The sequence below is a fragment of the Daucus carota genome, chromosome 6 (genome assembly GCF_001625215.2).
Source record: "Daucus carota subsp. sativus chromosome 6, DH1 v3.0, whole genome shotgun sequence".
In the NCBI taxonomy this organism is placed as follows: domain Eukaryota; kingdom Viridiplantae; phylum Streptophyta; class Magnoliopsida; order Apiales; family Apiaceae; genus Daucus; species Daucus carota.
This window is the reverse complement of record NC_030386.2, coordinates 36,928,843-36,954,748: the sequence shown is the minus strand read 5'-3', so window position 1 is coordinate 36,954,748 and position 25,906 is coordinate 36,928,843. Positions and strand designations below refer to the sequence as shown.

Here is a 25,906-nt window from a genome sequence, read left to right as displayed (position 1 = left end):
AATAACAAGGTATCTTTTGTGGAAGAATGAGGGTGGGGCTAGGGTTGGAGGAGTCTGATGTAGGAAGGTTGCTAGTGGTGGTGACTCTGGTGAGATAGGATAGCGCTAGAGAGTTGATGAACTCAGATAACAGGGAAAGGTGAGGCACCAAGTCGGGGAATTGAGAGATGCTGCCAAGGCAGCACTGACTGATGAGAATGGAACTGTCATGGGTTGTGTCACCCAAATTGATTACCAAGTGGAAGGAGTAGTTTAGAGCAGCAAAGCTGCAATGTATTATTGGCTCTTTTTTTTTTTTTCCCCTTCCCACGTGTGTGTGTATACATCAATAAAATTGGCCAGTATTTGTTAATGTAGGATTACACATGGGCATGGATCATGTATGCATAATAACATAAGGTGTGTATTTATTAATGTAAGATTAGTTTAACAAGGGCATGGAACGTATATGCCTAATATCAAACCTAATTTCAAGTGAATAGGAGAAGTGAAACAACATTTTACAATGAGGCAGAAGGGTTGATGACATTTAAGGAGTATTGTGATGATAAAAGCACCCAGCAATTCTATCCATTTATTGATGCAGCGGAGTAGTTTGCATATAGTACACCTAGATATTGTTCTTTCGAGATAGAGCTTTTGAGCTAACCCTGGCTTTATTCAGCTTCCAGATCCTGGCCAAAGGAGTGTTATCAACTGTATACCTTGCCAAAATATCTATGCTCACGGGTTAAGTGCAGTTTTCGTCATTAAATACCATGCCTAACTAACATTTCAATCATTCTACTCATTTATCTTACCTTTGGTGTAACTTTTAGCTCAAATTCTGTTAAAATTGGTATTCAGTTATACATCCAAGTTGGGGGAACGGAAGCTCGAACCTAAACTAACCCAGCTCATCAAACTCAAAATTTACTTGTCTTCGAACTTACTTATTTTGAGGTTCTTAGGTATAGTAACAGACCAAGCAGGTGAGGGTGCTCTAGTTGTATTAAGTTTAGATACTCTAGTCAGTTACTGGACCATAATTTCGAAAACGACAGAGTGTCCTTCCTACGCATGTGTTTGAGGGCCTGTCCAGAATTACGAAAAAGTCATCTACAATCTTATCCCATTATAAGCTCTAGTAGCAAAGGTCCTATTGTCTATATCCGCCTTCTGAAAATAATCGGAAAGAAACAAAGAAAAATGGAGGAGAAAAACAATAGTTGCATCATTCTGTATCCTTCTCCTGGAATTGGGCACTTGATAGCTATGGTGGAACTTGCAAAGCTAGTTCTGTGTCGATATCCTGATTCCTTCTCTGAATTTATCATTCTCATGACAACCGCACCACATCTCAACACTGCCACCACCGCTCCTTACACGAGCCATGTTTCTGCCACCACGCCTTCCATCACTTTCTACCATCTCCCCACCACACCTCTCCCATCAAACTATGTCGCTTCTGTTGAAGGCCTCAACTTTGACCTCCAAAGCTTCAACAATCCCAACGTTCGCCAAGCCCTTGAAACTATATCCTCCAAAGCTCATGTGAAAGCTTTCGTTATGGACATGTTTTGTAGCTCAGCTTCCGATGTTGCATCAGCAATTAACATTCCCACTTATTACTTCTTCACATCAGCAGCCGCTAGTCTTTCAATACTACTTTATCTGCCAACTCTTCACCAAAAGAATACCACATCTTTTAAAGATCTTAATGCTTTTATTCAGTTTCCTGGCATACCGCCTATCTTTTCATCCGACATGTCTAATCCCCTCCTAGACCGAAATTCCATGGAGTACAAATACTTTATGGAACTAGCAGCCCAGATGGCTAAATCTGATGGAATTATTATAAATACATTCCACAGTTTAGAACCAAGAGCCATAACAGCTATTTCTGATGGGCTTTGCACTCCCAACTCCCCTATTCCTCCTATATATTGTATAGGACCTTTAATTGCTGAAAAACAGACCAACAGTAAGGAGAACGAGTGCTTAGTATGGCTCAATTCTCAACCTAGTAAAAGCGTGATATTTCTGTGCTTTGGAAGCATGGGTGTTTTTTGTGAAGAGCAACTAGAAGAGATTGCTGTGGGATTAGAAAAGAGTGGTCATAGATTTTTGTGGGTTGTTAAAACTCCACCACCCAAAGAATGTAATGAAAGCAATACTAGCATTTTAGGACTACAAGGGCCTGATCTAAGTAGACTCTTGCCGCAAGGTTTCTTGGAGAGAACCAAAGGGAGGGGACTTGTTGTCAAGTCATGGGCACCGCAGGTTGCTGTGCTAAGTCATGACTCAGTTGGTGGGTTCGTGACTCATTGTGGATGGAATTCGATCTTGGAAGGGGTGTGTGCTCGCGTACCAATGATTGGGTGGCCGTTGTACGCTGAGCAAAGGATTAACAGGGTGATTTTGGTGGAAGAGCTTAAGGCGGGTTTGGGGTTGGAAGAGTCTAATGGAGAAAGGTACGTGAGTGGTGCTGAGATAGAAAAGCGAGTTAGAGAATTGATGGACTCGGATAACGGGGAAAGGGTGAGGCACCGAGTTAGGGAATTGGGTGATGCTGCTAAGGTAGCCCTGACTGATGAGAATGGGACATCACTGGTGGCATTAGCCAGATTGATTACCAAGTGGAAGGAGACGAGGAGCAGTTGAGAGCAGTGGAGGTGCATGAATGAAATTGGGATAAGGTGCAGACTTGCATTCTATTGTCAATGTCGTACCCTGGTTATTTCGAAATGTATAATTTGATGCCGTTTCTGGATATTGTTCTTTCGAAATTAAAAAGGGATTCAACTGGGATTTTGATAGATTATTTTTAGTTTATGAATTTTAATGAATTGGATTTGATCTTAATTTTGTGCGGATTTTTGATAATATGTGTATGATTTTTTTAAAGATTTAAGTGCAATGATTCACCAAAATCTCAAAATTTTTGGGAGGATTTCAAAAAACTTAAAATATACATAACAATCTCATAAAATTCATCATTTTATGAACTTCAAAAAATCCATCAGTATTTGAATATAATCAGATTTTAATAGATTTTAAACCATCCTAATTGAATTCCATCAAATTTTAAACATTTATATAAAACATGTTGAATATCATCAGATTTTAATAAATTATAAAAATATTGTCCCAAAATTTGAGAATATATTTATTTTCTGACAAGACCATCTGCGGACGATGTAACACGCAATATGGTCTCATCAAACCCAAATCAGTACGTCACTATAAACAAGAAGTGAAATTGGCCCGGAATGTTCATTCATCAAATTTAGATATATTTAATTCGAATTTCAAAAAAAATATATTAAAATTTTGTGATATTCGATTAGAATTTTATATCTTGATATACAATTTTGTGATATTTAATAAGGATTTTTAGTTTAAAAATCTGATAATATTCAATTGTGATTATTTAATATCTATTAAAATCTGATGATATTTAAATGTTGTTGGATTTTTTTGAACTTGATAAATTTTGTTGGATTGTTTATTATATTTTATACTTTTTGAAATCCCACCATTATACATGAGATTTTGAAGTATCGTACTTAATCCGACCTACATCAATTTCACAATATTTTATTTAAAATTCGTATAAAATCAAAGTCAGCTACTCTATAATTTATTAAAATCCATAAACCATATCTTATTCATTAAATTATACATGAAAATCGATTTCTAAATTTTGTTATGAAATTAGGGAAAATAGAGATTTGTACAAGGAGAGTTTTGAGACGGAGACTATTCATGCCAGAAAGTCTTTCATGCTGTTTACGGATGCAACACGTTGATTTCAATAACAGTAGTGCTAGGTGCACATAATTGTGTACAAAATTTTTGTACATAATGATGTGGCAAGTGATGTGGTGGGTTTTAATTGGGGTTGTTGATGTAAATGCAGGGGCCCAATCCAATTAAAACCCACCACAGTCATTATGTACATGTTTTTTAACACAATTATGTGCACCAAGCATTTTCCTTTCAATAATTACATTGGTGTGCGGTATTCATACTCATAAACTTTCATCGATATCCCGTTGGCGTTTAACATTGGCTTTTATATCAAGTTGCCCACCGAACTCAGCAAAATATATCAAATAGCTGTTCGATCTCCACGACCGCTCATTTAAACCACTGTAATACTGCTATATATCATTCCGTTAATTAAAAAAAAACGTAACGGCAAATGATAAGTTCTGTGTCCTAAAGCATCCTAAAGCAAGGGAGAACACATTTGAGGGAAATAGTTGAAACAGAACAAGAGCAGAAGCTCTGGATTGTGAGAAAAAGGCTGTAGCATTGTATGTGTAAATAAAATAAGTCGTAGCTTTATCTATATAAAAACAAAAGTCTGTTGTGTATTCTGTTTTCAATATCAAACCTGGATGAAGGTCTAGTGTCGGACTGCTCTGCTGTGTTCAACCAGAAAGACGTCAACTTGGATGCTCAGGTTGGTACAGGATTGTTGGCTCGCGATGTGCTGCACCAGGCTGTTAATGGCAGTCTGAATACTTTCAAGAATAGCACCAAAACTGGGGGAAGAGCTTCTTTCAAAGAAATTTATTCTGCTTGATGTGGAGGAAGTGATGGCGGCAATGGGCTTGGCTTTTCAGTCTCGGGCAGCTGTCAAACGTAAGTCTGTTCTGGAGATTAAGGACAACATGTAGACTAGTTTCTGCATCTCTTTGTGTAGTAGTTCTCTTTTGGGCATCAGTTGGTAAGGTTGGGTTGTAAGCTTGCGCAGTCTCGGACAGTCTTGCACTACTGCTAGTGCTTAGCTTTTGTTCTAGGATATAATATTAACCAGCTTACCAAAAAGAAGTTACAGACTACATGCGTTACCAACAATGTCATACAACCAAATATCTTCCTCCAGTAATAGAACAATGTCATAGCACACACTGCTATCCACATCAGCATTTCTGTCAACTCTGTCGTTAAGTTTTTTTTAAAGTTAACGGAATGATATATAGCAGTATTATAGTGGTTTAAATGAGTCGTTGTGAAGATCGGGTAGCTATTTGATATATTTTATTGAGTTCGGTGGGCAATTTGATATAAAACCCGTTTAACATTCATATCACATAACAATAAATTTTTAACATTATTCACCATTATGGTTTGGCGTAAAAAGTACTGTTTGTAGTATTTCTGCTTCTTGATCGAAACTGATCGATCATGATTGATCCATAAAAGCTGATGAAATGCATATGATCAACTCGATTGTTATGCCCATGCATGCCCCCAGTCCGGGCTAAAAGTGTTGGAATAATCTTACATTTAATTGTTTTATTGTTTTAAAGTTTCAGTTGTATTTACTTTATTGTTTAACAAGTTTGGAGATATTTTAAGTTTGCTTGGGATAAGCAGCAAGGAGTAGCAGAGATAGGTTAGGAAGTTAGTAGAGTAGTTATCAATAGTTTCAATTAGTTATCTTTATTCTGCTATATGTAGTTTATTTGTTTTATTCAATCTGGAGCCTTTTGACGTGCGAAATGTGGTGTGCTAAGCTTTTAACAGAAAGTTAGTTACAAACACTGTGTATATAACAACTCTGCTGCTAGCTTTTTCTGTTCAAGTTTGCATTGTATGTGCAGATTGAGTGTAGTTGTTCTGTTTACTTCTTGATTTGTGATCGCTGAGCGCTATTTCTTCTTGCTGCTTTCTTCAAAGTTGAGTTTTATGGCTGCTTTCTTATTTATTGTATGTGTTCTTGTGATAAGCCCCAGCTTGAGTGTTATAGCTGATCTTCGAGTTGGCTTTTACGATGCCACGTGCCCAAAAGCCGAATCCATCGTTCGACAAGTTGTTGAGAACCGCTTCAGGACGGATCCTTCAATTACGCCTGCTTTGCTTCGAATGCATTTCCATGATTGCTTTGTTAGGGTAAGTTTTTTTTTTTTAGTATAGGATGTTGAGTTACGCATGCATGGTGAACTTTTAGTATTTTAAACTTGCATGATTAGATACAAGTCATTTTCTAAGGTGTGATGCATTTTCAGGGATGTGACGCGTCTATACTTATTGATTCCACGCAAGCCAACTCAGCCGAAAAAGAAGCGGTTCCAAATCAGACAGTTAGAGGTTACGAACTCATCGATGAGGCCAAGAAGAATTTAGAAGTCGCTTGTCCTTCCACGGTTTCTTGTGCTGATATCATAACAATGGCGACACGCGACTCCGTGGCTCTTGCTGGGGGGCCAAACTACACCGTACCCACTGGTAGGCGTGATGGGCTTGTCTCGAATGAAGGCGACGTGAACTTGCCTAGCCCACGTTTCACAGTTCCTCAGGCATTGCGATCTTTCTCTGACAAAGGGCTGACACTTAATGATATGGTCACCCTTTTGGGCGCACACACAGTTGGATTTGCGCATTGTAGTTTTTTCCGGTCCAGGTTGTCTAGCTCTGGTAGGCCTGACCCGACAATGGATCCGGCTTTGGATGCTACACTCTCGAAGCTATGCGGGCCTGCAGATTCAAATCCGAGAGCGTTTTTGGACCAGAACACATCGTTGGTGTTTGACAATCAGTATTACCACCAGGTGATGTTGAACAGAGGAGTGTTGCATATTGATCAGCAACTTTCTCTGGATAAGTCGAGCGCTCCCATGGTTTCGAATTTTGCTAAGAATGGGGCAGTGTTTCAGCAGAGTTTTGCCAATGCTATGGTGAAGATGGGGAGCATTCAAGTTGTTGTTGGGACTGATGGAGAGATTAGGAAGAATTGTAGAGCTTTTAATTAGTTAAAACAAAAGAAGAATGCTACTTCTTCTTGTAGATGTATACCAGATTATCAGTATTAAAATAAAATAAAGAGCTTTTTGTTTTTCTGCTATTTACTGATTTCTGGTTTATTCTTGTACGCCTGCTTGATTGCGGTGTGCTAACCATCAATTGAATTTCCTTTTAGTCATCGCTTCGGAATTAAAGTAGACATTCAAACCGGGGAGTAGTCATTCTGTAAGTTTTTTCTGTAGCGCTTTCTGTGGACGTAGCATTACTCCTTAAACCAGTTCTTCATAAGTTACAGTGCACGTGGGTGGTTATGGCACACATTAAATTACTTGATTGAAGAAAATTGGTTATATATATATATGACCGAAACAATTTCAGCAAAGTCTGTGCTTCACCTTTCATGATAAATTTATAATTTGAATTTTCTCAAGTCATTTGAAAATGCAAGACTGGCACATATTTTACATCTTCTTGCTGAATTTAGCCAAGTTTTTTAAGCATAAAAGAATGTTTCACAATCCATTTTGCATTTAAAGACAAAATTACTGTTGCTTATGTTTTATCTACCGAATAAATTATTTTTTATCAGTTGCAACTTCAGTTGCATAATCATGATGAATTTGTACTTCTCTAGATCAATCATGCTAATGTTTGTGGATTTGCAGTGATTAACTCCCTATTTTTTACAGTTTCAAAAATTTACTCACCAGATGGAAGATGGTTGGGGGCTCGCTACAGATGGAGAAGTTCTCTTTGGAACTGATAGAAGTTCAACATTGTATCACATTGATCCACAAACAGGTAAGGTTTTAGCAATACAAAATCCTTTTGATCTAATTTACACTGGTTTTAGTGGAAGGGTGGGGGAGGGAGCGGTATAGTGTATTCAGATCCTAGTTAAATTTATACTGTTACAGTATTAGATTTGCAACATAGCTTTTTCATGATTAATCTGCATTGTTGTTGAATCATAGAACTGGAGCTTTGGTGTTTCCTTTTTTAGTTAACTATATTCTTTTGTTTTTTACTATGTGTTTTATTACCAAGAAGTTTCACAGAAAAAAGTGGTCACCTATAATGGGCATGAAGTGCATAACCTTAATGAGCTGGAGTATATTAATGAAGAAGTTTGGGCAAACGTTTTGCAGGTAAACTACGTTTTATTTTACTTGGTCCATTATAAGGTCACAAGTTTTGTTATATATACTTTTTTATCATACTAGCCTTAAACCCGTGCAAAGCACGGGCGGTTATATAATTTTAAACTAATTATTAATTATTATATAATAGTAATATATATTAATGATAGTAATTTTTTTTTATTTTTTAACTAATTATAAATTATATTTAAAAGAATAATGGTGGAGTTTTTATCTTGTAGTATATCAAACTGTAAAAGAGATGTAAGAATGTCAGAACTCTACGTGTAGCAAACTTCAGACTTTTAATTATAAAGTGAATCACCAAACCAACATGACCAAACCAAAATTTTGCAGGACTACAAATTATACCCATGTTTGCTTATTATAGATAGTATAGATTCGGTTTTTTAGTTAGAAATCCGAAAAAGATAACATATTTTAGTTAAAAAGGATCGTTGCTATGTTGTCCAATGTTAATTTTAAAATTTTGAATTTTTTAGTTATAAAATATAAAAAAAGATAATAGTTTTAGTTAAAAAGGATGATGAATATATAAAAAGCTCATAATTCGATCCAAGACCAAAATTTTAATAATTGATTATATAAAAAGTACATAATTCGGCCAAGTACCGACGGACCAAACTTTTAATGTTTCGGTTTTAATAGTATAGTAAGTATAGATAAGGTCTTGCTTTTGTATTGTGATAGAACATATCTTTCCTTCAAATTTGTATAAGTCTATAAATAAATATGAATAACATAATACATTGTTGGGGATCTTGTTATTGTGCAACTTATAGCATAATATTTAATTATTGATGGCCCTTATTAGATAATCAATCTAATAACAATCTTAGATTTCTCCTGGCACAATTTTATCCCAGATGATTTCTCTTTAGGAGTTGTTGTATAAAATGGTTAAGACACTCAAATACAATGCCTATCTTTTAGTTTATTTTATATTTGAGTTAGCGCTGGTTTACCTTTGTCACTCCTACCGGAGATAATGAGTGAATCATAGGATGATTATATATACGGAAGAAAATATTTTTACAAGTGTGAATAACGAAATATTTCATACCCCTAAATCTTAGTCTGAGTTCCGCCACTGGTCCTGTGCATGCATGTGGCTAGCGATTACTCATTCGTATCGTACTCAGACACAAAATCTAAAATTAATTGAGATTTCAAATCATTTTTTATGAAATTCAGATGTATCCGATTTGGATTTTAAAAAATGTATCAAAATCTTGGATATTCGATTAGAATATTAAATTATAATACAAAATCTGGTGATATGTAATCAGAATTTTAAATTATGATTAAATCAATTAGAATCTGAAATTATTCAAATATTGATGGATATTTTTAAACTTCATAAAAATGATAGATTTTGTGAAATTATTCAATGCATTATATATTTTTTGAAATATCAGCACAATACATGAGATTTTGAAACACTATACATACTTAAATCATAAAGATTTTACATCAACTTTGTCGTATTTTATCTAGAATCTGTATAAAATCAAATACAATCTATTAAAATTCATACTAAAATCCAATTAAATACAGCTGCATCAACATAAATTTTATAAAATTATACAGCTGCATCAACATAAATTTTATAAAATATAATTATTTCTAGATGTAAATTTTAAAATATTTTATATACAAGTTTATGATTTCTTTAACCATAATTTGTTGGGAACTCTTTCTTTTCAACTTTTTTAAGCACGAACTATAATATCCTTGTTGTTGCTGCTGTCAAAAACACAGGTTTAGTGATTCAATTCTGGTTTTAGAAGTTGGAAATCTTAAAATTGAGGTAGAGATGAGCACCAACTATTGTCCCCTAACACAGCGTATACTGCAAACTGTTTGATACGCCTTTCATACAACCCACCATTAGAAACTTGTGGTGGGATTAATGGTCGTTAAGTGAAAAAAGATTGTTTATAAGCATGAAAGACTTGTGAATTTTTGTATGTGTCTGCATTCTGCTTTCATAGACATGCAGTTTCTTTGTCTGAACTTTATGCCATAAGTCATATAATTAAGTTGCACCATAGCGTACAAAACAATATATTAACTCAAAAATTCACATCCCAATCTAGTGGCTAATTTGTTGGGAAGCCAGTTTACAAGTCTGCAGCTGAACCTCGTCAATAGGCAGTACATCATTAGGGAAATCACAGCCTGATTCTATAGACTTATCATGCAGCAAATCACATGGCGGACGACCCACATTGCTTGTAATCCCACTGACATCGGTGCAATTCCATTGCACCTTCTTTGGATTCGGAGATAGGTTGATAATCGCATCAGAAACACAAATACCAGTGTACGGGTCACCTTTAATTCCTGAAAGATCCGCGGTCATTGTGACATTTTCAGCAATAATGTCACTGAAATTTATGTTTTTCACTTCTGGAAGTGCTTTCGGATTATAACCCTCATCTGGGTGGGATCCATAAGCACCCGTCATCCAGAAAACATACTTCATTGTAATAAATGTCATGCGTCTCATATATATATCTTTGACATAACCTCCTCTTCCTGGAGCTGATTTGATTCTCACTCCTGATTCAGAGTTGTAGGCAGTGATCTCTTCGGCTCTTAAGTCTTGGATGCCTCCGGACATCTCACTGCCAAGAGCAATCACTGCACTGTCAGGGGATATGCAACTGAGACGTCGAATGATGAGATGCTTTGTTGGCATTCCCACCGTGATCCCATATTCATCCCAACCACTTTTCACAGCAATGCAGTCATCTCCAGAAACTATGAAACAGTCTTCTATCTTCATGTTTGTACAAGAATCTGAAGTACATGCAAAATATAAATACTTTTGACAGACAGTTTCAATAATAATGAAAAGATCATTTAGAGAATACAGCTTTGTAGACCTGGATCAATGCCATCAGTATTAGGAGAGTCAACTGGTGACTTAATGGTTAAACCTTGAATTATCACATCACTGCAGCAACATCACAATATTTTCATCAAATGAAGGGAAAATATCAAAAATCGATGATTTAATTGTATAATTTTGCAACATAAAAGAGATGCCCAACCTGCTGTAAACTGGATGGACAACCCATGAGGGAGAATTGAGCAGAGTCAGATTAGAAATCTGGACTTGATTCGAGTACATTATCTCAATCAAATAAGGCCTGGTGAAGTTGAGTTCTTTCGCGCGGAATTTATCCCACCAGAACGCACCCTGGCCATCGATTGTGCCATTTTCCCCTAACACATCACATGATCGAATCAATCATTTCGTTAAAAGTTTATACACAGACAAACGTAAAATCAAACTCCATATAAATATGAGTACCTGTTATGACAACATCAGTGAGGTTTGTGCCAAAGACAAGACTAATGTACCTCCCCCCTGGAGCATCTCTTCCTCTTCCATACGATTTTAATGGTTCGATCAGAGGATACTCCGAAATATCCTGAAAATTTAATCTATTTTCTGAGAGCAAGTGATTATTAGTAAATGGAAAATGTTCGGTGCACATAAATGTGTACAAAATTTTGTAGATAATGACATGTGTTGGATTTTAATTGGAATGGGCCCTCTGTATTTACATCAACCACCCAATTAAAACCCGCCACATCCATTGCCACATCATTATGTACAAAAATTCTGTACACAATTTTGTGCACCTCTAAATTATACATTCTGCTTCTGTAAAATTACCTGGGATCCAAGAATAACTGCTCCCTTCTGGAGAAAAAGAGTGAAATTGCTGGTGAGATTAAAACTGCCGGTGAGCCATTTTCCTGGAGGCACAATGAGGATTGCGCCGCCATCCGATCCAAACTTACTGAGTTGAGCAGTGGCGTTCCGAAAGGCCGCGGTGTTTGATGTCACGCCGTCACCTTTTGCTCCGAAATCCGTCAAGACTGCGCTATGCTTTCGACAATTGATTGCCTGGTACACTATGTCACATTCAACCACTCGCGCGCCAAGCAATCCCAGGATCAAAAATCCTAGTAAAACAATCTGTTACAATAAAAAAACGTTACACTACAATTTACACAAATAAATATTAACCAGACAGGGAGATTTACAGGAGAGGTTTTCTGTAACGATAAAAAAGAAAACGTTACGGAGAGGTTTTAGATACCGAAGAAAACCCCATTGTGTTAATGATCGTTGCAGGGAAATTATATGTGTAACAAAGAGAAAATCCACAATATTTATAGTGACAGAGAGAGGGAGATAATTAATGTTAAATATTTATAGTGACAGAGAGAGGGAGATAATTAATGTTACAGGAAATTAGCGTTACGGAGATATTAAAGATCATTCTTTTCCGTAATAGAAATAAATCCATTGGCAAATTTTTGTTACCAAATTTCAGATCTTATTCAGAAATAAAGATATCCTCAATAAATTTGGTGCAACATTGCCAAAATTCACGTACATCAAAATTCAAACAAAGGGCTAAACAAGTGAGGTGTAAACATACGAATTTTCTATGGTGTATCCGACAATGGGCACACAATAGTCACTAACTTTCATGAGAATTCTAACTTTTGATTGGTGGATAAATATTAAATTGGGTTAATTACCAAGTTGGTCGTTTAAGTGTGATTAATGTATCAAGTTGGTTACTGAACCAAAAACGGTATCAAGATGATCTCTAAATATTTATTTATTGTTTATTTTTTATTTAATAATTATTTTCTTTGTTTTAATTAAAAATAAAAAATAAAAAATTTTATTATAATTTAAATATATTACCGTGAATACTAAAAAGTAACACTGCCTGACATGAGTTCCCACTGTAATCAACGAGACAAAACACTGACCTTGAGAGGTGATTTACTTGTGGGCTGATTAAATAAGTAGGCTAGAATATGTTGGGCCTGAAATGATCTGGATCCTATTAATCTAATAAGTTGCCAGCCCATTTAGAGTTTAATCTAGGGTTTGTGTAATATAGCTTCCTCCCCGCCCTATATATCATCACAGAAGCTAACCTTTTCTATACACATCTTGTTCACATCTCTCTTCTCTTCCTTTCTCTCAGCCTTACTAATTTAAGTTGATATGTTGATCTAAAATATAAAAGGGGCAGTGATGATGAAAGTCATGCACCACTCTGAATTATCAGTGAGGATAAACATTTCATTAACCCATTTTTTGGATCTGAGCCCCCTTTCGATGTCTTATTTTTATCTGATTTCGTTGAATTAATTCAAAGAAAAAGAACCAAATGATGGTGGTCTTTTAAGATCAAACCATGATGCGGACCGTAAAAGCATTTTGCTTCTGGGGATAAAATTTGGTCTCTGATGGTTCTTTTATCTTTTTCATCTGTATTGGCAACATTTACGATGTTTTATTAGTCAATAAAATTGGGATAGTTGTCATTCCCTGGCTATGGCAACCACCCATTCAAGTCTGCAGGAAAAATCACCTGCGGGTGTGTATTTGTTCTCCTGATGGTGTGAGTTTATGTACACGCGTGTCTTATTTTTTTATCTGTCTTCATTATATTAATTGGAAGAAATAAGAACCAAAGGATGGTGGACTTTTAAGATTCCGGGGATAAAATTTGCATAAACTCTACGAATAGACTACGATACTAAGATATAAGTTTTCCCAACAGAAGTTTGTGCAATTTATTTGTTCGAGTTTGTATCAGTTGGTTGTGTTAGACCAACTCCAACCATAGATCCAAATTTGTATCATCATCAAATGATTCAAATTTAGGGTGAGATCCAAATTCTATTCCAAGTGATCCAAATATAGGTTAGACAGGCTGGTCGGTACTGGACAATATTTTAGAAGACAGACATATTGTTGTCTTGTCTTTGTCATGTGATGAAAGTCTAGAATCCTGGCTGTGGCTGATACTATAAGAAAAATAATCTATAATCTTATTGCAGTTATTTGCCATTGTTTATTAATGATTTAGTAGCAAGACTAAGCTCAGTCTCCTGTTCTTTATATCCATCTTTTGATAATCAAGAAAGAACCTAAGAGATGGAGGATAACAATGATAATTGCATAATTCTGTATCCATCTCCCGGGATTGGGCACTTGGTATCAATGGTGGAACTTGCGATGCTAGTTTTATGCCATCACTCTGATTCATTCTCCAAGATCATCATTTTTATCACAACTGCGCCGCATCATAGCCCCAGCAACACTGTTCACTATATTAGTTGTGTCTGTGCCACCACGCCTGCCATCACTTTCCACCATCTCCCTACCATTCTGCTCCCACCAGACTCTGCTACCTCTGTTGAAAGCCTCAACTTTGATCTCTTAAGCTTCAACAGCCCAGTGGACTCCAAGCCCTTAAACTGATATCCTCAACACCGTTAAAGATCAAAGCCTTTTGAAGTTTCTTTGGGGCTTAACATACCTACTTACTACTTCTATACATCTGGCCTGAATCCTCTCTCCCTTCCTTTACCTTTACCTCCCAACTATACACTAGAAGATCACAACATCTTTCAGAGATATACAGTCTTCTGTATAAGAACTTCATGGATACAGCAGTTCAAATGGCTATATCCGTTGGAATAATAATAAATACATTTCACAATTTGGAACCAATAGCCATAACTGCAATTTCTGAGGGCCTATGCGTTCCAGACGCTGCGACTCCCCCTATCTATTGTATAGGACCTTTGATTGATAAACAAGAGACTAATAGCGAGGAGCACCCGTGCGAGATTGCTTTAGGATTAGAAACAGCGGATGTAAGTTTTTGTGGGTTGTTAAGATTCCACCACACAATGGCGCGGAAGATGATGATGAAAACAAGGGGAAATTAGCACCGGGAGATCCTGATCTAAGTGCACTCCTGCCACAATGCTTCTTGGAGAGAACCAAGGGGAGAGGACTTGTCAAGTCATGGGCACCACAGGTTGCAGTGTTCAGTCATGACTAGGTTGGTGGATTCGTCACACTTTGTGGATGGAACTCAATTCTGGAAGCGGTGTGTGCTGGGATACCTATGATCGGCTGGCCTTTTTATGCTGAGCAAAGGTTAAACAGGGTGATATTGGTGGAAGAAATGAGGGCAGGGCTGTGGCTAGAGGAGTCTGGTGGAACAAGATTTGTGAGTGGCGCATAGAAAAGAGAGTTAAAGAGTTAATGGAATCAGAAAATGGCAACAGAATTAGGCATCGAGTTATGGAACTGAGAGATGCTGCTAAGGCAGCACTGTCTGATGAGAATAGATCATCGCGTGTTGAGTTGGCCAAACTTATCATGAAGAGGAAGCAGTAATTTAAATTAGCAGAGCTACTGGCATTCAAGAGAAATGTATGCATGGGGGTTCAGACTTCAGAGTCATTTTTCAATCAAGATTTGTCAATTAAGTTGTTAGTAAAGTACTTGTTTTGGTTATCAGTTGTCACTTTTTACCCTCTGGCCTCTGCAAACTTAGTTCCGTTTGTTCTCTGTACATTATGCTTAATAATCTCCTTGGTTTTTTCCAGGAAATATGATTAGTAAAACACATAATTAAATGGTCCATGAATTTAACTGGAGAACCATTGCAATTTATATTTATTTATAAATTAGTATTACAGTAGATATCTGCATTAATTTTGTGGTGAGTGGTACATGACAATTATCATTTGTATTTTGGTCGTTTATACTGGGAGTACAAATTGATAAAGTAAACTACCACCGCCCAGCAAACCTACCATCATCAGCTGACCTTTTGAGTTGACTGTGTGGTGCACACTGAGACAAGCATTTTAGTACACGAGTCACCACACTCCACACATGAAAAAGAATGCTTCTGAGTTCTTATTAATAAATATCGATTTTAATATTAGATTAATTATGTTTTATGTAATAATTCATAACTGATTTCGTATTGTGTTCAAATAAAAAAAAAATTAGTAAAAAGGGTTTTAGTTTTGACCCAGGGGTTTTATAGTTTAAATGAAATAAATTATTTTTATTAAGCTATACTTGTACATTTCACAGTTATCCTTGAAGGTTCCCCAAGAATCTAGTAATTTCCAAAATTTAGATATCATAATTTAATATTTCTTTCCGAAAATATCGTTGATCTTCACAAAGCCATTTCTGAAAAATAGTATCAGTAATAGGGTATACGGAGTACGTGTGCAGGGGACTTAAAAAAGAAAGACGTTTGAAAAAAAAAAAAAAGTCACGTTCAAGTAAATGGTTTGACCGGAGTCATTACAATTGTAGACCTGGTGTTAGAATTGTATCCACACAGCTGTTGTGGCAAATGAAAGAAGCTTTATGACAATAACAATAATGTCCATCGGCTAGTTATTTTTAACCTTTCATTGTACCTACCCAAATTTAAAATTCTCGGTACTTCTATACTGAGGATATATAGACCATCGTGATGTATGTATCACAGAAATTAATCGATTTAAAGATATTGCGGCCAATTATCATTTTTTAGGTAAGGCTTGTAACGGGTAGACCAGATGACGCAAAATGTTTGACGGAGTAAATGTAAAGTCCGTGCAAATTTAGGCTGAATTCTCGATTAATTCTTCAATATCTAATAATTTTATTACATTTCTGTAAATATGAGAAAACACGTACATTATCTACCGGAAACTTCTATTTTTGTTGGTCAAATTGACTAACTTTTGACCAAAGATTATAAGTCACTCTTTCATCATTTTAAAAAATTGAAAATTACATCTTAAAGTAGATTAAAAATTATTTCCGGTGACATATTTTTCTTATTTTTACAATTGATAAAATATTAGTAAATTTCAGTCAAACTTTGGTCAATTTGACCTGCACAATACCAAATGTGACGACTAAAATGGGACGGAAGGAGTATTAAAAAAGTTCAAAAAATTACTGTAAATTTCCAAATTCTAGAAAAAATCTTTTCGAAATCCATATTAAATGCACCGTTAAGAATTAAAACCGACGTAAATGCTGCTTGGCTTTTTCCCCTCAGGCCCTGGTAGACCGTTGTCTATATATGTAGACTTGCAATAGAAGGTGAGCAAACCTTCTTATCTCCACCTCTTGAACGATACTAATCTCCATCTCTTGAAAAACACACCAACAGAAAAACAAATTATGGAGCTAAAGAGTAGTAGCAGTTGCATAGTTCTGTACCCATCTCCAGGCATTGGACACTTGGTATCAATGGTTGAGCTTGGAAAGCTAATACTCAGTCATCATCCTGACTCATTCTCCAAAATCATCATTCTCATCACAACTGCACCGCATCTCGACACTGCTGCCACCGCTCCCTACATGAGCGGTGTCTCCGCCACCACGCCTTCCATCACCTTCCACCAGCTACCCACCCCTCCTCTCCCACCAAACTATGCGCCTTCTGTTGTAGGCCTCGACTTTGAGCTCATAGGCTTGAACAATTCCAACGTTCACCAAGCCCTTGAAACAATATCCTCAACACAATTCAAGATCAAAGCCTTCATTATGGACTTCTTTTGTAATGCTGCTTTTAAAGTTTCTTCAGAACTAAACATACCCACTTATTACTTCTTCACAACCGCGGCCTCTAATCTCTCAGCTTTGCTCTATTTCCCAACTTTACACCAAAAGGTAACCGTGAATTTGAAAGACTATAATGATTTTGTTTACTATCCAGGTGTGCCGCCTATCTTCTCCACCGATAATGCGATAACTGTGCTTGACAGAAGTACTATGGAGTACAAGTACTTCATGGGCACAGCAACCCAAATGGCTAAAGCTGATGGAATTATTATAAATACATTCCAGAGTTTGGAACCAAGAGCCATAACAGCTATTTCTGATGGACTTTGCATTCCAGATGGCCCCACTCCTCCTATCTATTGTATAGGACCATTAATTGCCGGAAAACAGGTTGCTAGTGAGGAGAACGAGTGCTTGGTATGGCTCAATTCTCAGCCTAGTAAAAGTGTAGTGTTTCTATGTTTCGGAAGCTTGGGAGTCTTCGGAGAAGAGCAGCTCAAAGAGATTGCTGAGGGGTTAGAAAATAGCGAGCACAGATTTTTGTGGGTAGTTAAGTATCCACCACCCCTAAGGGCCAGCAAAGACAAAAGCATGTTAGCACCACAAGAGCATGATCTAAGTACAGTGCTGCCACAAGGTTTCCTGGAGAGAACAAAAGGGAGGGGACTTGTTGTGAACTCCTGGGTCCCACAGGTTGCGGTGCTCAATCATGACTCAGTAGGTGGGTTTGTGACTCATTGCGGATGGAACTCAATTTTGGAAGGTGTCTGTGCTGGGGTACCAATGATTGGCTGGCCTTTGTATGCAGAGCAAAGGACCAACAGGGTGCTTATGGTGGAAGAGCTAAGGGTGGGGCTGGGATTGGTGGAGTCTGATGGCGGAAGGTTTGTGAGTAGTGCCGAGTTAGAAAAGTGTGTTAAAGAGCTAATGGACTCCGATACTGGGAAGAAATTGAGGCACCGAGTTCGGGAACTGAGAGATGCTGCTAAGGTTGCAATGAGCGATGAGGATGGATCGTCACGCATTGCATTAGCCAAACTGATCACCAAGTGGAAGGAGTAATCAGGCCAGTAGAGTTGCTGCATTTAAGAAAAATGAACTGCTGATTGAATTTGACTCAATTTAAAAATAAGATGATTGCTGTTTTGAATGAATTTGATATTCAAATAATATTTTTGGTTGTTAATCCTTATTATTACAACTAAGTGGACTCTTCTTTGTAACAAAAGGTTGCTGGTTTGTGTCTTGCTAAAAAAATGTGCGGGTAATAGGGTCAGATTATTGGCAAAATTCTGTTTTCTTAGTTCCTACGCAAAATATGAAACAACTTCTTTCAGATTATCAGAATATCTTAGGAAGTAGGGGCTTTGGGGCTCTGTGCCCGTGGCCTGTAAAAATTAAGCACGTAGACAGTAACCAACTGTTTACAGATGACAAAGATTTAAACAACTATAATTGCTTGATCTATTGGTACATAACTTAGATATGCATTTCTACGGCTATGCTTCTTACGTTCTCCTACCCTTTTGTTTTATATAAACTGATTCCCGAAAACTTGATTGAAAGAGGCTGAATTTCAGTTGTATGTTCAGTGTTCACTATGGTAATTCTCTAAAGATTAATAATAATCATTAATCCCAAAAGAAATCTACTAATTACACAAGCATAAATTAAAGCAAAAAAATTCAGAACAGTGATAAAGTCAAAAATATAACACATAATCATCTACAAAATTCAAGTTATAAGAGCAAGCATAAGTAGCATACCAATTTAAGCCGCGACTTAAATTCTCTGTGCGGCAATGTGAGGTATGATTGGAGAACCTCCACCGACGAAATCACGAAATAACGTATCTAAAACACGGGAGATGTCCCAACTCTTTTCCGGAGATATACTAGCAGGAATCAAGATATATGGATTCTATTAAGCAAGCGAGAGTTGGCTTTTCACGCGAATGAGATTGACAATCAGGTTAGGAATCAAGATACACAGCACTTCTTTTCTCTTACAAGACTTCTCACAAACACTTGGTGGGCAACCTCAACTCTCGACTGAGAACAGAACTTATATAGTTATATTCCCCTCTTTCTCAGCGCCAGAAAATAAGTCCCAGCCTGGTTCTCAAATTAATCTACAACCAACTTAGAAGAAGAAAGTACTCTGAAGCTTATTCAAGCCATTCAGCTTGTTGAATGAAAATTCCATGATTTCGAGATCGTCGAATAGGACGGTTTCGTCCGATTAATTATCAGTCGGCTAAAAATTACTTTTGTTAAGGTCGAAACTTCAAAAGGCTTATTTAATTGTGATTCCGAATAAATTATTATGAAATTCATGTATATTTAATCTTGATTTTAAAATTATATCGAGATCTTTGAATATTTGATTAGAATTTTGAATTATTATATAAAATCCAATATTATATAATTATAATTATAAAATATATTTAAAAATTTGATGATATTCAATTATGATTATTTAAATATCATTTAAACTGTTAATGAATTTTTTGAATTTTATAAAATGCGGATTTTGTGAAATAGTTTGGTATATTTTATTTTCATTACTTTCATTAAATTGATCCCGGGTTGTCATTACTTGGGCTCTTGCCAAGCGCCGTGTCTTGTAAAGGGCTGGAGCTCAATGTGTTTGGCAGGGAGTTTTTTTCCTTCTAGTTACCAATCTCATCCTCTATAGTCCATTAATTCATGGTATACTCAACCTTTACGAAAATGAGATAAGGTTATCGTAACAAAACTGATATCTTGCAGGCTTGCAGCTATCAAGCAATATTCAAATCGTGCGGATCAGGCATATGGAAAGCTTGATTAGTAAGTGAGAGGGTCATGGAATTTGACTAATTGGTGGTAATCCTGATTTCACTCTTCGAAATGCGACTCAAAATGCTTATATGTCCGTGTTCGTATTGTTGATCTTGAAAATAAATTTTTACCATGGGTAGATAATTGCAGCTCACCCGCTACAGATACGGTGACTAGTTTGAAGTTTCTGTAGAAGTTGTGAAGGATTAACAACTCTGATTAATTTTATTGAAAACTTAAGAACACTAGTTTGGCAAGAAACATGTGTAAGATCTTGAATTTGTTTTTATTATGATAATTAGCTAGTTGTTAAGATAGAAGATCAATTGTTAAGCTAGTTGTTAAGATAGATGATCAATTGTCTCCCGTATGATCTGATATACGTAAATTTGGGTTCAACAGATTGAGACCCTAATTACTGGCTCTGCAGTGACCTTCGAATCCTCCGATTAACAGCTTCCGACTAATTGTGTCTTTAATAGCAGCAGTCTTTTAATTTTGATCATCGGTAGTCTTAAGTGCGTGCTTACTCTTCATTGACTACTTGTGAGATCATCTCTCTGTAGATATAAATATACTTATTTGCCTCCGCAAAATAAACAAAGAAAGATGGAGGAAATAAAAGGAAGTTGCCTAGTTCTGTATCCATCTCCAGGAGTTGGGCACTTGGTCTCAATGGTGGAGCTTGGAAAGCTCATTCTGTCTCATCATCCCGACTCATTTTCAAAAATCATCGTTCTCATCACAACTTCACCGCATCTTGACACTGGCGCCACGGCTCCCTACATGAGCACTGTCTCCGCCACCACGCCTTCTATCACTTTCCACCATCTCCCCACCATCCTGCTCCCACACCACTGCAAAGCTTCTGCTGACGCTATAAGCTTTGAGCTCCAGAGCTTAAACAATCCTAACGTCCGCCAAGCCCTTGAAACAATATCCTCCACACAATATAACATTAAAGCCTTCATTATAGACTTCTTCTGTAGTGCAGCTTTTGATGTTTCTTCGGGGCTTGACATGCCAACTTATTACTTCTTTACATCTCCGGCCTCGAGTCTCTCAGCCTTCCTATATCTCCCAACTATACACAAAAAGTTTAGCACTTCCTTAAAAGATCTGAATGATTTTGTTCAGTTCCCAGGTTTACCTCCCATCTTTTCATCTGACTTCCCTAAACCTGTGCATGACAGAAATAGCGTGGAGTACAAATATTGTGTGGAGACAGCAGTCAAGATGGCGAAATCTGATGGAATTATAATAAATACATTTCACAGATTGGAACCAAGGGCCATAGCTTCGATTTCTGATGGCCTCTGCATTCCAGACGCCCCCACTCCCCCTATCTATTCTATTGGTCCTTTAATCTCTGAAAAACGGATGAATAGCGAGGGGGACGAGTGCTTGGAATGGCTCAATTCTCAACCTAGTAAGAGTGTGATTTTCCTATGTTTCGGAAGCTTAGGAGTTTTTGAAGCAGAGCAACTAAACGAGATAGCTGTGGGATTAGAACATAGTGGTCATAGGTTTTTATGGGTTGTTAGGAATCCACCACCTAAAGATGATGATGATGATAACAAGAGCATATTAGCACCGCGTGAACTTGATCTAGGTACAGTGCTGCCACAAGGTTTCTTGGAGAGAACCAAAGGGAGGGGACTTGTTGTCAAGTCATGGGCACCGCAGGTTGCTGTGCTAAGTCATGACTCAGTGGGGGGTTTCGTGACTCATTGTGGATGGAACTCGATTTTGGAAGGGGTGTGTGCTGGGATACCAATGATTGGATGGCCATTGTATGCTGAGCAAAGGATGAACAGGGTCTTTTTGGTGGAAGAACTAAAGGTGGGACTTGGGTTAGATGAGTCTGACGGTGGAAGTTTTGTGAGGGGTGCTGAGATAGAGAGGCGAGTTAGAGAGTTAATGGATTCGGATAATGGGAAAAGGTTGAGGCACCGGGTTGCAGAATTGAGAGATGCTGCTAAGGTAGCAATTACTGAGAAAAATGGATCGTCACGTGTTGCGTTATCTAAACTGATTACAAAGTGGAAAGCATAATTCGGAACAGTGGAGTTCAAGTGACTTAACATCGTTGCAGCCTATAGACTTATATGCAGTTATACCCTTTCTACTGTAAACTACAGATTCTAGTCTTCACTGTCGCTATATATATTAAGTGTGTCTGCAATGCGGCTCCAGTTATGTATAAATAATATGCGCATGTACTCTGTCCAATGCACGAGTTATCTTATTTATCTATGTAATTGACAGTATGATACTTTAAGGATCAGAAAAAAGTATAGCTTGTTACCCAGAATCAGATAGTCAAGTAATCCAAATTTAAAGATCTTGTGTGTATGATATAAAACCAATGCATCACACTTTAAAGCGCTCATCAGGAAGCTACTTTATCTTTTGCTAAATATATAGAAACTACTCCCAACCCCAAGTAACTTCTACTTAATTAGTTAAAATTATTTAAAATGATGAAAAGGTTCATGTACATACATAGCAACTGCTTGTTTTTTGCATGATATACATTTGAACAACTGATAATCAGCATACTCAGGTGGTGTGTGATTCATGGCAAATGGACTGGATTTCAGAAGGGGTGTGTGCTCACAGGTCATAGCGCTCGACTTTCACCTGGAGTCAATTGACATCATGCTGCAGGTAACTTCTATCAAAGAGATAGAATGATATCATCAAACGTAGCCATTACTCAGTCACCACTAAGGGAACTAGTAGTGTCTCCAATCAGGTATATTGTTTGATATCCTTTTCCTTTGATTAGTAATGAAACTGGCCTTTGTTTCATTGCCTTCTATTTATTTATTTTAATTGTTTTGCAGTTTCACTTCTAGCATTGTGGTAACAACTTTGTTCGTGTTGAATTTAGTTTTTTCCCCTTTTTCCCAGTTAAAATTGGTTCCGTAAGTTATTGCTCCCTGTTTGGTAAAAACAGCGCAAGATATATTAATGCTGATTAGCTACAATATGCATTTAAAGGATACAAATCCCATTAATATGAGTCTATCAGAATACAGCAAATCAATCCAGCTTGTTTACAGAAAAGTCCATCTCTAAACAAATCAATCCAGCTCTTTTAGAGTGCCTAAAGGTGCAGTCACATCATATGTCAAATGCAGTTAGCAATCTCTTTACAGTGATCCACACTCAATTTGGATACAGAAACATATGGTCAATGAAAATAGCTAGTGACGATATAAGACCCCCTTGTGGAAGGGATTTAAAGAAGGTAAGGGAATTGAAAAAACCTGCATCTGTCTAGGAGGGAAGGGACCATAAATATTCAAACAGAGTCCAAGTCTCACAGATCAGGCCTCCTGGATTGTCCAATGTTACAATTTGCAACACTACTTGATACAATGGTGGGGTAAAGATGTTGGTCATATCTTCACTTTGACCTGATATTGAGTGATAACAGTGTTTGAAACCTTTTTAATTAGCCTGTCAGCAAGTCGTGGCCCTTCCCATAAGCCTCTTTCACAATCATTAGCATGTTACTGGGATTTTCTGTTTCTAAACCTATTACGTTAAGCTTATTAGTGTCATAAGCATCAACATGTTACTGGATTTTCTGTCTTTTTGTTCTCATTGTTGTAGTCTGTTGGTACTGCAGAGATTCGTGGAAGCTAACATATAGTCGTCAATTATGCAGTATTATCTGTGCAGATGTGACATCCTCGCCTTGCACAAGACTACTTTTCACAGTATTGATAAAATGTAAAAATAAATTTATTTTATTGGTTTTGTGCATAGCAAGTAGACACTTGACCATAAGTACGATCTATACCAGTAAACTACTAATGGTGTGACCTAGGGGTGTTCATCAAACTGTCAAATGTCAATACAACATAAACCGCCAGCACAACATCACATAGACTACCGACTGTGACCTATACTGCTATTAGTAATTTACAAATCTTGAGGATAACAAGTAGACACTTGGATCATAAAATGATTTTCAGCTAATCATCTTGTTTTCATGGCTATTGGCTTATCAGCCATACAAAAGTGCTGAATAGACAATGAAGGCAAATGTAGGCCCTAAACCTTAAGACTTATCATAGAGTTTGCAAGTTGTAAGCAGCTAAGCACTAAACACCCACAAATATGGTTCCAACAACATTAATCAGAAAATTAAATGATAATTATAGCTTTTATACAGTGACACCCTTCCAGTCTGGAGGATTAGGACAAATTTCCTCCTTGGCCCAACACCCTAATTATTGACAAAGCCTGTACTGAGCAAAAAACTTAAAATTCATCCTAGAAAACAGAGATAGCCCACAATATTAGACTTCAAAATTATGCTCATCCTTGGTGAAAATTGAAAAACAGAAAAGTTGTAGCTTTAGTGAAACACTAATTAAACCAATCACATTTATGTCATGCAAGGTTTTTCAAGATGCCCTTTTATAACACTTCAAGTCTAGAATGAACTGTTTCTTTATATCTTGAGCATATCTATCTACATTTTATCCCCCTACAATCTCAGTCTTGGCATATAGCAGCAGCACACACACGCGGACTTCAAAGAAAACCTATGGAAGATAAGGAGGAGGAGCATCAGCCAACGCATCCATTGGCTTGCTCAAGCTGCCATGCACGAATAGAACAAGAGGCCGCGTCATCAGAGAAGCAAACGCAGCTTAAAAGCCGTCTGAAATACTACTTCTTCATCGTTGCACTCACTGCAGTGGAGACAGGTATAATACTACTCTTTGCACTCACAATCCTGAAATTCAAGACTCCAAGTTTTCGCGTTAGAGTAGTGGCAGTCCAGGCCTTAAGAGTTGGCAACACATCCGACCCTTATTTCAGCATGGCACTAAAAGCTGAATTCAATGTGAAAAACAGAAATTTCGGTCATTTCAGCTATGAAAACTCCACTGTGTATTTCTACTTCGAAGATGTGAAGGTTGGAAAGGCTTTTATTCACAAGTCTCGAGTCGATGCAAGATCCACAAGGAGGTTCTTTATCAGTGTGAAGCTGACATCTTCATATGTATCAAGAAATTCGATACTATGTATTCAAGATTTAAATGCTGGGATATTGCCGATAAGCATGCAGGCCAAACTGAGAGGAAGGGTCACAGTATTGAAGCTTTTAAAGAATGACAGAGCAACCATTTTGAATTGTAAGATGGATGTTGTTGTCAAGAAGAGGCAGCTGAAGAACTTGAAGTGCAAGTGATGTGTGTACTTTATAGTAAGTTCATCTGGAAGTGGCTTTTTTTAACTAATAAATTTGATTATTTCAGCGAAATATTTATCAGAATTTTATACTGTACAAATTTGTCAAAAAATTGAAATCGATGTGATAATCTTCTAAAATTATCTGTTTTACTTTCATATGGTTCTTTTTAGCTTCACCTCTGTTAGCTTTTAGCTTTTCTTTTCGGTTTGTATACAAAGTTGCTACAGATTTATTCCATGTCCGAGCCTCCAATATAACAAGTGCTATACTCTTTCTTGCGAAAAATAAAATGTTCAGAATTTTTTTAGGTATGGCTTTTCCTGTTGGCTTGTCTTATTTTTCAGATTTAAGTTAATAATATGACCATTATTATTATTAATCGTATTAATCACGATCTAAATAGCCTCCCGCGCAAGTCAACAATTTATCGCTAACCTCTCCGCGTCTATATGGTTCACAATTAATCCATTCGCATGTGTTCTACAGTTGGTGTCATGACTTAAAATCCGGCTCAAAAATAAAAATATGG

At 36.9% G+C, this 25,906-nt stretch overlaps 5 protein-coding genes, 1 non-coding gene and 1 pseudogene across 11 annotated transcripts; 6 read left to right on the top strand and 1 right to left on the bottom strand.

The window, feature by feature from the left end:
• The first annotated feature begins 1,062 nt into the window (after positions 1-1,062).
• LOC108227113 (anthocyanidin 5,3-O-glucosyltransferase) lies at positions 1,063-2,844 on the top strand. Its single transcript, XM_017402107.2, has one exon. It carries the CDS (start codon positions 1,189-1,191, stop codon positions 2,641-2,643), a length of 1,455 nt encoding a protein of 484 aa, XP_017257596.2. The 5' UTR covers positions 1,063-1,188; the 3' UTR covers positions 2,644-2,844.
• A 1,742-nt stretch (positions 2,845-4,586) lies between these two features.
• LOC108227116 (peroxidase 44) lies at positions 4,587-6,746 on the top strand. Its single transcript, XM_017402110.2, has 3 exons — positions 4,587-4,632; positions 5,744-5,886; positions 6,003-6,746. Exons 1-3 carry the CDS (start codon positions 4,587-4,589, stop codon positions 6,744-6,746), a joined length of 933 nt encoding a protein of 310 aa, XP_017257599.2.
• A 3,072-nt stretch (positions 6,747-9,818) lies between these two features.
• LOC108227117 (probable polygalacturonase) lies at positions 9,819-12,481 on the bottom strand. The gene is made up of 6 exons (XM_017402112.2): positions 12,020-12,481; positions 11,590-11,895; positions 11,221-11,341; positions 10,958-11,132; positions 10,790-10,860; positions 9,819-10,703 (listed from the first exon to the last, which is right to left on the bottom strand). The coding sequence occupies exons 1-6, from the start codon at positions 12,032-12,034 to the stop codon at positions 9,994-9,996; spliced, it is 1,398 nt and encodes a 465-aa protein (XP_017257601.1). The 5' UTR covers positions 12,035-12,481; the 3' UTR covers positions 9,819-9,993.
• Positions 12,482-12,861: 380 nt separating this feature from the next.
• Positions 12,862-15,425, top strand: LOC108227118 (anthocyanidin 5,3-O-glucosyltransferase-like; annotated as a pseudogene).
• On the top strand, positions 12,971-13,055 carry LOC135147449 (small nucleolar RNA Z221/R21b). The gene has a single exon (XR_010285023.1). It is a non-coding gene; the product is annotated as a small nucleolar RNA Z221/R21b (small nucleolar RNA).
• Positions 15,426-16,678: 1,253 nt separating the features above from the next.
• LOC108227115 (UDP-glycosyltransferase 88B1) lies at positions 16,679-18,527 on the top strand. Its single transcript, XM_017402109.2, has one exon. It carries the CDS (start codon positions 16,951-16,953, stop codon positions 18,394-18,396), a length of 1,446 nt encoding a protein of 481 aa, XP_017257598.1. The 5' UTR covers positions 16,679-16,950; the 3' UTR covers positions 18,397-18,527.
• A 1,363-nt stretch (positions 18,528-19,890) lies between these two features.
• On the top strand, positions 19,891-25,532 carry LOC108227114 (UDP-glycosyltransferase 88B1). Of its 6 annotated transcripts, none has more exons than XR_001807799.2 (3): positions 19,891-20,008; positions 20,106-20,165; positions 22,714-25,532. XR_001807799.2 is itself a non-coding variant. In XM_017402108.2 (2 exons), the coding sequence occupies exon 2, from the start codon at positions 20,766-20,768 to the stop codon at positions 22,209-22,211; it is 1,446 nt and encodes a 481-aa protein (XP_017257597.1). In that variant the 5' UTR covers positions 19,903-20,008; positions 20,106-20,765; the 3' UTR covers positions 22,212-22,426. The 6 variants fall into 6 exon arrangements, 1 of the variants encoding a protein (XP_017257597.1); XR_001807800.2 differs by having other exon boundaries at positions 19,896-20,165; positions 22,723-24,886; positions 25,038-25,532; XR_010284515.1 differs by having other exon boundaries at positions 19,896-20,201; positions 22,723-24,886; positions 25,038-25,532.
• Positions 25,533-25,906: the final 374 nt, after the last annotated feature.